At 40.2% G+C, this 12,590-nt stretch overlaps 1 protein-coding gene across 3 annotated transcripts in view; it reads right to left on the bottom strand.

The window, feature by feature from the left end:
• Window positions 1-12,590, bottom strand: part of KDM4C (lysine demethylase 4C) — a 432,720-nt gene that overhangs the window by 83,159 nt on the left and 336,971 nt on the right. Inside the window, exon 19 of one of the 3 annotated variants that reach the window (XM_042914120.1) lies at window positions 498-635. The exons of the other annotated variants lie outside the window; for them this stretch is intronic. Coding sequence (XP_042770054.1) covers window positions 498-635 — 138 coding nt within the window. The remainder of the gene's footprint in view (window positions 1-497; window positions 636-12,590) is intronic. 3 annotated transcript variants of the gene reach the window in all.

The following is a 12,590-nucleotide window of genomic DNA, read 5'->3' as shown; positions in this document are numbered from 1 at the left end:
ACTTATCACTTCTTTGCTCTGCCTACCAGTAAGTAAATACAGTGAAGAACTCAATGCTGATGCAAAAGAGGATGAGAATGCCTGACAGCTGTGTGCCACTGCAATGTTCTGAACATAATCTTTCCTTGAAATGTGCAATGAAGGAATCTATGGTGAATTCGAGTGACTGTAAAAAATAATATACATGCGGAAATTCCATGATATTTTTTAAATTACCCAACCCGTAATATATGTAAATTAGAAACGTTATTTTGAAGACAAATAGTAACTTTTTCCAATTGTAGTTTTTATAATTCTAGATTTTAATAACTCCAATATTTTTCTTCTTCCTTTCTGTTTTGGTTTTTAACTCATTCAACTTTTCCCCTTCATTGGTTCTTGAAAATTTTCTCCCACCTCTTCAATTAAAAACAAAACAAAAAAAAAGAAATGTAATAACTTCATTTAAGTCAAGCAAATGTGCTTTAGAAAGCTCGACCAAATATCGACTTTCTCACCCAATCCTGCAAGAATGTGTAAGCACACTTGCAAAGGAGGTCCAAGCTGCTATGGAAACGACATTCTTTCTTCATAGTAACAATACTCCCGGCTGAGGATGGCTGGCATGCAGGCACCCAATCCGAGCCCATCGACAGCTTGTGGAGTGGACAGATGAGGCGTGGAAAATATTTTAAATTAGTTCATTTATCTTGTCGAGACACAGGAAACGGCAACAAATTTCTCACATAAAAGAAAAAATAGAGAAAGACAATGCACCCACGGCAATGTGTAGCAAATTTAGTCCATTAAGTCAAACCCTTCAGACTATTTCATACTGCCTAATAATAGCCACATTTCATATCTTGAGGGAATTTTTTATGATCAAAAGATCTAGGAGGATGGCTAGGAATCACTGACTACTTTTCATTATTCAATGGACTCAGATTTTGAAACTCAAAAAGTTTCTAAATCAATGGTTTTTGACTGATCCTGGGTAGATCTTGGGTCAATATTAATCCTAATAAGGCTAAAACATTGCAATAAGGAACTGAAAGTTCTCAAAGAGGAGCTCAAAAATGCCACTTAGGATGAGCTATGCAGCGATCATTTATGGATAATGAACCTCCCCTAAAGTGAATGGACAAAATGGCCTTTGTTGCAGCTCCCCATTCCATGGTGGACACCCCAGGAACTTCTGGCTTTTGGTTTCTTCCCACCTGAGTGTCTGGCACCGCACCACCTGTGCAGTGGTCTGTCACCTCCTGCTTCAGGAGTCCCTCCCAGGAGGAAAGCAAGCAAGTGTACACGAGAGAGCCAAACACTAGTACTGAGATCCACTGAGAATCAGGGACTTGTGTGAAACATAAGGTCCCACCCCAGCCCCCAATTAGAATTTCTGATTCATAGTCTGAACAGGGGCTCAGATATCTGTATTGTTCATACACTCCCAAGCCAGAGCTGGAAACCACCGTAGCATCCCAAACCAGCCTCCTTCACAAACCAAAAACAGATAGAATTTTGAAAATCTATATGCTCCTTCACACAGTTTTAAGTAGACATATAAAATTTCTCATAACTTTAAGTAATTATAAAAGTTATAATTCCTCTGGGGCACCTGGGTGGCTCAGTTGGTTAAGCATCTGACTCTGCCTCAGGTAATGATCTCTCAGTTCGTGAGTTCAAGCCCCACGTCAGGCTCTGTGCTGGCATCTCAGAGCCTGGAGCCTGCTTCGGATTCTGTCTCCCTCTCTCTCTGCCCCTAACCCACTCACACTCTGTCTCTGTCTCTCTCAAAAATAAATAAGCAGTGTGGGCACTTGGGTGGCTCAGTCAGTTAAGGGTTCGACTTTATCTCAGGTCATGATCTCATGTTTCGTGAGTTCGAGCCCCATGTCAGGCTCTGTGCTGACAGCTCGGAGCCTGGAGCCTGCTTCAGATTCTGTGCCTCCCACTCTCTCTACCCCTCCCCGATTCATGCTCTGTCTCTCTCTGTCTCTCAAAAATAAATAAAAGATTTAAAAAAATTTTTAATAAATAAACATTAATTTTTTTTAAAGTTATAATTCTTCTGTATTAAATATTGATGTTTAGAAAAAAAAACACATCTCTACCCCTCCCATCCATTTAAAAATCATGAAAGAACAGGCGCTTCTTTCACAGATGTTATAGCATTCCTTCTTCTTTTTAAACTTATATTATCTATATTCTACTTCCTCCACAGAATTTTATCTGAAGATACTTTTATGCTCAAAGACCTTTTATTGACCACTATCATAATCCTCTGCATAACAAAAACATGCATATTAATTGAAGTTTCAGTTTTTAATTTTCCTATGACAAGGCTCTAAATTTTTTTTTAATTTTTTTAAACGTTTATTTATTTTTGAGACAGAGAGAGACAGAGCGTGAACAGTAGAGGGGCAGAGAGGCAGGGAGACACAGAACTGGAAGCAGGCTGTCAGCACAGAGCCCGACGCAGGGCTCGAACTCACAAACTGTGAGATCACGACCTGAGCTAAAGTAGGATGCTTAAATGACTGAGTCACCCAGGAGCCCCGGGAGAAATGTATCTATTAACCAGATAAACAAATGAAGATTCTTTTAAATTAGCTTATATAAATATGGGTTTATTTTGCACACTGATGGAGTGAGACAAGTTTCAAGTGTCACTTAAATTGTATTTTTCTTTTAAAAAAAAAAAGCACTCACATCAGTAAGTGGGTAGAAATATAAGAGTTCTGTTGCAGCAATATCTCTCAATTCTTTTGAACTCCTTCCAAGTCAGATGCCCAAATGCATACCAGCCCCCATCCAGCACTATCTAATGGCTGATATCCTTTGGGAGCTCCTTCAGTTTTGTCAAAAGTAAAGGAGCCATGTGAGTGGCAAATAAATACATGTTACCCTGTCATTACTTTCAGTTTGCAACTTTATTAAGACCAGTATTTTGCACCCTACCTCTGTTTAGCATGCCAGAGGTCTTTCAACTTGGGGCAGGAGCCGTGTCCCACCATAAGATTAGAAATGAGGGAGAGTCAAATGGGAGACTGACTGAAGGGCAGGAGGCCAAAAGACCCTATAGACTTCAGGCCTGCTCTCGGGCAGACAAACTTTAGGGAAAAGTATGAATTACCCATGGGCCTGTCCTTATGAAGGTACTCAGGGGGTGTATACCAGTTTGAAGGTTCTTGCAAGATGATTCTGCAGCCCATGATTGCAGGGGTCTTCTGGTGGCACCTACAGTTACCCAAGGCAGAGAGCACACTGATAGCAGCTCAGACAGAAGAAAGGACTAAACAGGGTGGTGTCCAGTACAGTGCTTACTTCCCAAGGACAGTGTGGCAGATGGGGCGGGGGCACTAGAACTGAAGGAAGGGTGTGAATATCCCTCTTAGAGGAGCCTATCCCAAAGTGGACTCTCCTGGCTCCACGATCTCCCCCAGCCTCACTCTTCTATAAAGAATCCATTGGGAAACACAGCACAAAATGTGGATAATTATTTCCCTCTGTGGCAGAAGGCATATTTACTCAGCAGAGTAATTCTGTTCTGATACTGCTGTTGCACGAATCACTGTACATAAGAGGACCCAAGACCAAAATCCTGTGTGGCCTAACTCTGAAATCCACAATTAGGGCTGGTGGAGTTTCAAAATATAGAAATATCTACCAATTTTTAAAACTTTCCTGCTTGATGTGGTATTCAAATATACTAGAGATGAATATTTTTAATGAAAAATAATAAAAGAAAGAAAAAGGAAAACACGAAATTCTTCCGCTGCATGCTCCATTCACCTCAGGAGGGGTTAACGTAGAAACTCAGTGGGGAGCAACGTTTTCTATAAATGCTAAAATTATCTCACCATATAGTCTGAGAAGAAAAACACAACAACAGGAAAAAAGTTTTTAAAAGTCCACACGCCTGTGAGCAGAGGAGGGGTGTGGGACCATCACCCTAACGCCTGCCTTTCTGCATCTAGCAGGAGCTTTCAACATGATTCCATCCTCAAGCAAGATTAAATGTCATCCAAGGACCCAGAGCTGCCCAAGGGTCAGCCATCATGACTCCATATCTTACAGCATAAAAGTCAGGTTAAGCATCAGACTAGAAAGAATCTATTTCTCCCTTCCTTTCATTTGTTCCTTAGTTCTCTCTAAACAATTAGAGTTTGTTGGAAACAACTCATTGGCTCTTTGAAACTAGGAAAGGAAAAGGGAAGACAGATCCTAGAATATTAATTTTGGAACTGAAAGGATAATTTTAGAAATGAAGAAACTAAGGCCTGAAGAGGATGAGCATTTGCCCATGGTCACACAACCACGGCCAGGATGCCCGTGTAGGCCATGCTGCTCTCCTCTGCCACACTGCTCCAGGGTTCCTGCATCCTTCTACTTGGCTCCCATCCCACTGGCTTCTTTCAGTTCCCTGATGTGCCTAGCTGCTACCCCCTTCAGGGTCCTTGAATGTACCACTCCCTTTACCTACATAACTCCCTCCCCTCTTCCCCTGCCATCACTACCTTCATCTTGGCTATACCTACCAACCTTTAAGCTCTGAAATGTCATTCCTTCAAGAGAATCCATTCTTGACCCCACAAATTAACTTAGTCTGCCTGATAGATATTCTTGCAGCACCACACGTCTTCATAATCATTTTTTAACATATCTCTCTACTTAGACCTATGAGCTCTAAGAACTCAAGAACACTGGAACTAATATGTCCTTGTTCATGTTTATAAGCCTTTATGTGTAACCCCTTATAAGTAACTTCTCAGGACCTGGAACATATTTACAGACAAATTTAATAAATATTTACTACATGTCAGACATTGCTTTCAGGATGTTATACAAACTATTCACTTAATCCTCTAAACTCCATGAAATAGGTAACACAAATATTTCCACTTTACAGAAGAAGAAACTGAGGTACAGAGCAGTTCAGAAACTTCACCAAGATCACACAGCTTGTAAGTGGAAGAGTTATTTAAAATACATACAGTGTGATACTCTACATGGAAAACCCAAAAGACTCTACCAAAAGACTGCTAGAACTGATACATGAATTCAGCAAAGTCACAGGGTACAAAATCAATGCACAGAAATTGGTTGCATTTTTATACACCAATAATGAAGCAACAGAAAGAGATATAAAGAAACTGATCCCATTTACAATTGCACCAAGAACCATAAAATACCTAGGAATAAACCTAACCAAAGATGTAAAAGATCTATATGCTGAAAACTATAGAAAGTTTATGAAGGAAATTTAAGAAGACACAAATAAATGGAAAAACATTCCATGCTCATGAACTGGAAGAATAAGTATTGTTAAAAGGTCAATATTACCCAAAGCAATCTACACAGTCAATGCAATCCCAATCAAAATTGCACCAGCATTCTTCCCAAACCTAGAACAAACAACCCTAAAATTTATATGGAACCACAAAAGACCCTGAATAGGCAAAGTAATATTGAAGAAGAAAACCAAAGTGGGAGGCATCACAATCCCAGACGTTAGCCTCTACTACAAAGCTGTAATCATCAAGACAATATGGTATTGGCACAAAAACAGACACATAGACCAATGGAATAGAGAACCCAGAATTGGACCCATAAATGTATGGCCACCTAATCTTTGACAAAGGAGGAGAGAGCATCCAATGGAAAAAAAGACAAGTCTCTTTAGCAAATGGTGTCCAGGAGAACTGGACAGCAACATGCAGAAGAATGAAACTAGACCATTTTCTTACACCCTACACAAAAATAAACTCAAAATGTATGGAAGACCTGAATGGGAGACAGGAAACCATCAAAACCCTACATGAGAAAGCAGGTAGCAACCTCTTTGACCTCAGCCACAGCAATTTCTTACTCGACACATCTCCAAAGGCAAGGGAATTACAAGGAAAAATGAACTATTGGGACCTCATCAAGATAAAAAAAAAAAAGCAAAAAAACACTTCTGCACTGCAAAGGAAACAATCAACAAAACTAAAAGGCAACCAACGGAATGGGAAAAGATATTTGCAAATGACATACAGGATAAAGGGCTAGTATCCAAAATCTATAAAGAACTCCAAACCTGAACACACCTCCACCTCCAAACTCCACACCTGAAAAACAAATAATCTAGTAAAGAAATGGGCGGAAGACACGAATGGATACTTTTCCAAAGAAGACATCCAGATGGCCAACAGACACATGAAACGACGCTCAATGTCACTCATCATCTGGGAAATACAAATGAAGGCCACACTGAGATACCACCTCATGCCAGTCAGAGTGGCTAAAATGAACAAATTAGGAGACTATAGATGCTGGTGAGGATGTGGAGAAACAGGAACCCTCTTGCACTGTTGGTGGGAATGCAAACTGGTGCGGCCACTTTGGAAAACAGTGCGGTGTGAATGTTCCTCAAAAAATTAAAAATAGAACTACCCTATGACCCAGCAATAGTACTACTAGGAATTTATCCAAAGGATACAGGAATGCTGATGCAAAACGGCATGTGTACCCCAATGTTTATAGCAGCACTTTCTACAATAGCCAAATTATGGAGAGAGCCTAAATGTCCATCAATTGATGAGTGGATAAAGAAGATGTGGTTTATATATACAATGGAATACTACTTAGCAATGAGAAAGAATGAAATCATGCCATTTGCAGCAACATGGATGGAACTATAAGGTATTATGCTGAGTGAAATAAGTCAGAGAAGGACAGATTATCATATGTTTTCACTGATATGTGGATCTTGAGAAACTTAACAGAATGCCATGAAGGAAAGGAATGGGGAAAAAAAAATAGTTACATAGAGGGAGGGGGGCAAACCACAAGAGACTCTTAAATACAGAGAACAAACTGAGGGTAGATGGCAGGGTGGGGGAGAGGGGAAAATGGGTGATGGGCATTAAGGAGGGCACTTGTTGGGATGAGCACTGGGTGTGGTATGTAAGCCAACTTGACAATAAATTATATTCATAAAAAAAGAATAATTAGTTTGCAAAATAAACCTAGAAATAAATAAATAAATAAATAAATAAATAAATAAATAAATAAATAATACATGCAATGTGCACTGGGTCTCGTTTATGGTAGCAGCTTTATGAATGATCAAAGAGACCTGCATTAGGACATAATCAATGCTTGGAACAATTATTATCATTATTTAAGTTTATTTATTTATTTTGAAAGAGACAGAGACAGCACAAGTTGGGGAAAGGCAGAGAGAGAGGGAGACAGAAATCCCAAGCAGGCTCCATATGGCCAGCACAGAGCCTGATGTGGGGCTCGAACTCACAAACCATGAGATCATGACCTGAGTTGAAACCAAGAGTCAGACACTTAACCTACTGAGGCACCCAGGAGCCCCCAACACTTAGAACAATTACTATAGGACAAGCCCACTGGGCACTATGGCAACATTTTCCAAAAGCATATGATTGAACAGACTTTATATTACTTTCATGCTCTAGTAGAAACAATCTCTAAAACCTCAGTGGCTAACAACACAAAATGTTTATTTCTTGTTCATGTCAAATGCTGGCTATGACTCTGTTCTGGGCCTTTTTTAATCTGGGATCAAGGCTGAGGGCACATCCCCCATCAGAACCAAGCCATTGTCACAGATGGTGGCACCATGCAGGGGCTCCTAAAGCTTCAGTTTAGTAGCACTCAGGTCATTACCATGGACATTAAATTAAGAGCTCCCATGCTCATTATTTTCTTTCCTTAAGTTCCCCAGTGCATTAGAAGCAACCAACTAACTCCATTAAGATTATTTTCACTAAAATGCTCATGGTTACTTAGAGTCTGTCTTCTCTAGGCACTTGATTACAAGGACCTAAAGGCGATGATCTGAGTAACTCTTTGCCACAGCTATACCACAGACTACCAGTTGAATCCTTTCTATAAATCTCTAAGGCTTTTTAGTCCTGTCTCTACATAGTGCTTTTACTCATTCAACCTTATCCCAACCGAAAAACCCCTTAATGACCTGGACCAAAATTCTCATAGAGGTACAGTGGAGAGACCTCGCCTATCTTTCCTTTGAGAGAAGGGACGATAAAGAAGGAATATAATCTAACAATTTTACTGTTTAAATGATACCACTTTGTCTCATATGGAACTTAACTTCTATTTGCCCGGGGCTCTTTACATGTGATAATTCATGATTCGTTATGTCTTTGGATGTTAGGTATGATTATCTCATTTTACAGGTAGCAAATAATATTAGATGCCTAGTGATTAAGTTCCTTGCATTAAGATTCATAGCCAGCAGCAGAACCAGGACAAGAAGACCCCTCCTGGTGTTCTACCCCTTGCACAGAAATGTTAACCTATAATTTCTAATGACTTTGAGCTAAAGTTAAGACATAGCTGGAGTAAACATCACCAATTCCTTTCCCCTGACATACACAAAGGTATCTATTCACACATACTAAATATATATATTTTTATATGCATGTGTGTGCTTTATATATATACACACATATGAACATATGCACAAAACACTGACTCAGAATGGTGGGGGTGAGGGGGTAATGTTCTTGAACTGTTGAATACTTGCACACTGGTGAACTGACAGAACTCTACTTACTTGGTAAATAATTAAATACTGTGCTCACTTCTTCATGAAAATAGACAATAGGGAACTGCAGGTCTCATTCCTGCTTGAGACTGAACCCTAACAACGGCAAGGAACATAAATATTAAATAAGGAAAATGCCTGTAATGTTTGGTGCTATATTTTATCACTTCTCCTAAATCTGACAATTTCCTTTTATTGCATACAACTTGATCATTCATTCTGTTGAACAACAGACATAAGCCCCTATTGTCAGCTCTCTGTTTTGCTACTGCAAATGCTTGACAAAATTGCCCGTTTCATTTTTTATTCCCTATAGATCGTTCTGCCCTCAAGGAAGTGGCTCTGAAGCAGTGTGAGATCTGGAGTGGAGCATGACAACCCAGCAGTCTCAAGATGAAGTGTCAAGTCAGCAGACAAAGCTGGCTGCAAAAGCAAAGCAGACTCTCACAGGAAAAGGACTGCCTGCAGCCCTCTGGCAGCATGCTGGGACTCACAGGCAGGACACAATCAAAGCTCTGCTTCTGCAAATGGTTACATGTGAAGGACTATCCCTTTCACCATCAACCTCAGAGAAGACCCAAACTACAAGGCTCTGGAAGATCCAATGAACATTTGAGGAGTCACTCTAAATGGGATGCCTTTGTCCCTCGTGTCTTACCTTGATCACAATATAAGTGACAATGCCTGACTGGGTCTCCTAACTCCTCCTAAATCTCACCTGCTAGGAATCCTGATATGAAACACAGGTGGGCACACACTATTCCTAATGGAGTATTGGTTTGAGTCCCCGTGTGCCATTCTAGCAGCCAAGGTTGGAGGGAAATCTTGTAACTTGTCCACTCATTCATCATTTATTTTCTATTTATTTATTTATTTTATATTTGAGAAAGAGAGAGAGACAGAGACAGAGACAGACTATCCGAAGCAGGCTCCAGGCTTCAAGTTGTCAGCACAGAGCCCGATGCAGGGCTCAAACCCATGAACTGTGAGATCATGACCTGAGCTGAAGACTGACACTTAACCAACTGAGCCACCCAGGCACCCCCACTCATTCATCATTTAAGCCTTTTCTGGGTATGGGCTCAGGCCCCACCTGAAGCTCTAGTGATGCAAAGACGAACAGATTACAGTCTCTGTCCTGCAGGAAGAACAGAATCCCCAGAGAAAGAACTTTCTGGAATATTTCTTTGGTGATTTCATTCTCAGAGCCACCATGATGCCATTCACAGGAAGACAGGCCAAGCCAAGAGAATGGCACTTCATGTCTAAATGTAATCTACCCAAATACCTTCCTAAAAAGTCCTTTGGCCAGTAATTAGCTCTTTAGTTCCTGCACCATCCAATCTCTAAAGGAGTGCAAGAAATTTAAAATATTCATCCTGTCCCTTGAGTTTGTGAAGTAACACGTGCCATTGCTTATGAGCCCCTTGGTCTACCTTCTACTGACTGCCCCTCTGAACTCATCTCCAGAGCTTTAGACACTTATTTTTCAGACACCAGAAACCCAAAGGATTTCTTCCATCAACATGAAGAGGTCTGTCTTCATATTTCTTTATGCAAAGCAGCTATTCTACTTCCTAGATTTCCCCATTACTCCTACAGGCTCTGGGCCCATGGGTGTGTTCAATGTTTTTCAACAGAAATGTCAGGTGTGATTCTGGCATTTATGGTTGCCAACATCTTCAAAGTGGATGAATGCCAGGGATGTACTCCTGGAGGCACTATCAGTCGCTGGGTTAGTAACACCTATGAAAGCGGATGATCTCCTCTGATCTTTTACGTACCTGTGTGGAGAACACATGCTCAGGTTTCCCTCTGTTGCTCCTTGCTTGCAGTGAATTTGGCGTATTGTGTGGGGCATGGGTAGGAATGTTTCCCTTCAGTTATTTAAAACCCTACGGGCGTCAGGCTTGCCAAACCATAAATTTAGGAAATTGCATTCTGTTAGACTAAGTCCTTCCCTTAGCACTTTAGTCACTGAGTTATTCTTCAATTTCTTCCCTACAAACATTTGGCCCAGATCCTGAGGTCCATCCCGTATCAATGTGTCTCTTCGGCACATAAAAGAGATTCAGGAAAGGAGAAGAACAATAAAAATTCAGGTTTACTGGCAGCACTAAGTGAAGTAATCCCACTACGCATACACTTTTCTTACAGGAAGAAGTAAGAAGGTTCTTACTCAACCTTTTCATTCACCTGCCTGATGAGATCTACAAATATTTTAAGAGGGTAATTTGGAAGACTTACAACAGCAGAAGTTGTTCAAGCTGTAGCATTAGTCTCCATCGTTTGCTTTAGGTTTGCCCTGGACATTTAACTCATTTACACAAGTGAAAAACTAACTGCCTATTTATTAATCAGGCCAACAAAGACTCATTTAAACTATTTGCTAACAGTCCTCTTTATACAGTAGTCGTCTTCAAATGTTTTTTCTTACAATTCCCCAAAGACTTTTGGAAACTACATCTTTCCTTGCATATGTTAAAGTTAACCCTTATAAATTTTATTTTTTTTTATTTTAGGATTAAAAATATTACAGGATATTATTTTCTAGTATAGAATTCTAAGTTATAATCATATGTGTGCTTTCAATATATTTTTGTCAAACTTTTGAGACTATAGATTAAACCCAATTTATGTGAAGTATCTGATATACGTGTGTGTGTGTGTGTGTGTGTGTGTGTAACACAACAGACAAAGGCAATCCTCATTACCAAACCAATCTGCCAAAACTGATTTGGTTTCTATCAGAATAAGTCTGAATTCATTTTTAAAACAAAATACATATATTAATAAATATTCCCTTATCAAGCATCTCATTTCTGAATTCTATTTCGAAGAGTTAATCAAAAGTGTATTAGGATAAAATATAGGCCTCAAGTATATAATGACTTACACATAATAGGAATTCATTTCTGGCTCATGTAACAGTACTGGGCTGGAGCAGCACTCCTCTAGTCATTCAGGGACAAAAGTGCCGCCATGTCAACATTTGGGTTCTGGGGTGTCAATCTGGACAGTAAGGAGAACAGCATGTGGGGAGATTTAGAAGCCAGACTTGGGAGTAGTACCCATCATTTCCACTCCCTTATCTCTGGCTGAGCTTCTAGCTGCAAGGAAGGCTGGATGACGCGGACCAGCTGTGGACCAAAGAAGAGAAGACTGTGGATATTAATGGGTAGCTAGTAGATAAGGTCACAGCTTTTGCAATAAACTTATGGCCTACATGAAACAATGTGCTATTCTCTTTAGTACTTATTACCTAATCTATCTTTGTTTTGCTGCCTTAAGACTTGCATTCAGGGGGCGCCTGGGTGGCTCAGTCGGTTAAGCGTCTGACTTTGGCTCAGGTCATGATCTCACAGTTCGTGGGTTCGAGCTCTGCATCAGGTTCTGTGCTGACAGCTCAGAGCCTGGAGCCTACTTTAGATTCTGTGTCTCCCTCTGTCTCTGCCCCTCCCCTGCTTGCATTCTGTCTCTCTGTCTCTCTCAAAAATAAATAAACATTAAAAAAATCACACACACAAAAAAGACTTGCATTCAGGATTTCTTTGTTTACCTATCTGAGAGTAATGCAATTATTCTATAAAGCAAAATGGGTAGTGGGAAAAGAGAACCAGCAGCCCCTTCCAACATTCATTCTCATACAGATCAATATGAGAAAAGAGTACATACAAAAGTTGAGGGTCTGGTAATTAATTCTCTCAGATCTATCACTGCATTGGATCTCTAAGACAGTCTTTGCATAACTCTATGCACCTGGACCCCAGTTTGAATCACTGACATACAAAGTATTAGAACACATTCAGGATCACAGAATTCTAAAGTACAAAGTACCAGTGCATTTTACAGAGGTGGAAAATTAGCCAAAGAGATGTCCAAAGTCACTCTCACAGAGGTTAATGCACATAGTAGGGCCATTCCTTACTTTAGCAAACTCATTTTTGCCTTTGGTGTGAATAGGTATTTTTAGCTTTTATTGCATGGTGTGTAGATAGGAGCTAACAGAGCAGGCCTGAGATTG

The sequence above is a fragment of the Panthera leo genome, chromosome D4 (assembly GCF_018350215.1).
Source record: "Panthera leo isolate Ple1 chromosome D4, P.leo_Ple1_pat1.1, whole genome shotgun sequence".
NCBI lineage: Eukaryota > Metazoa > Chordata > Mammalia > Carnivora > Felidae > Panthera > Panthera leo.
This window is presented reverse-complemented; position numbering and strand designations above follow the sequence as displayed.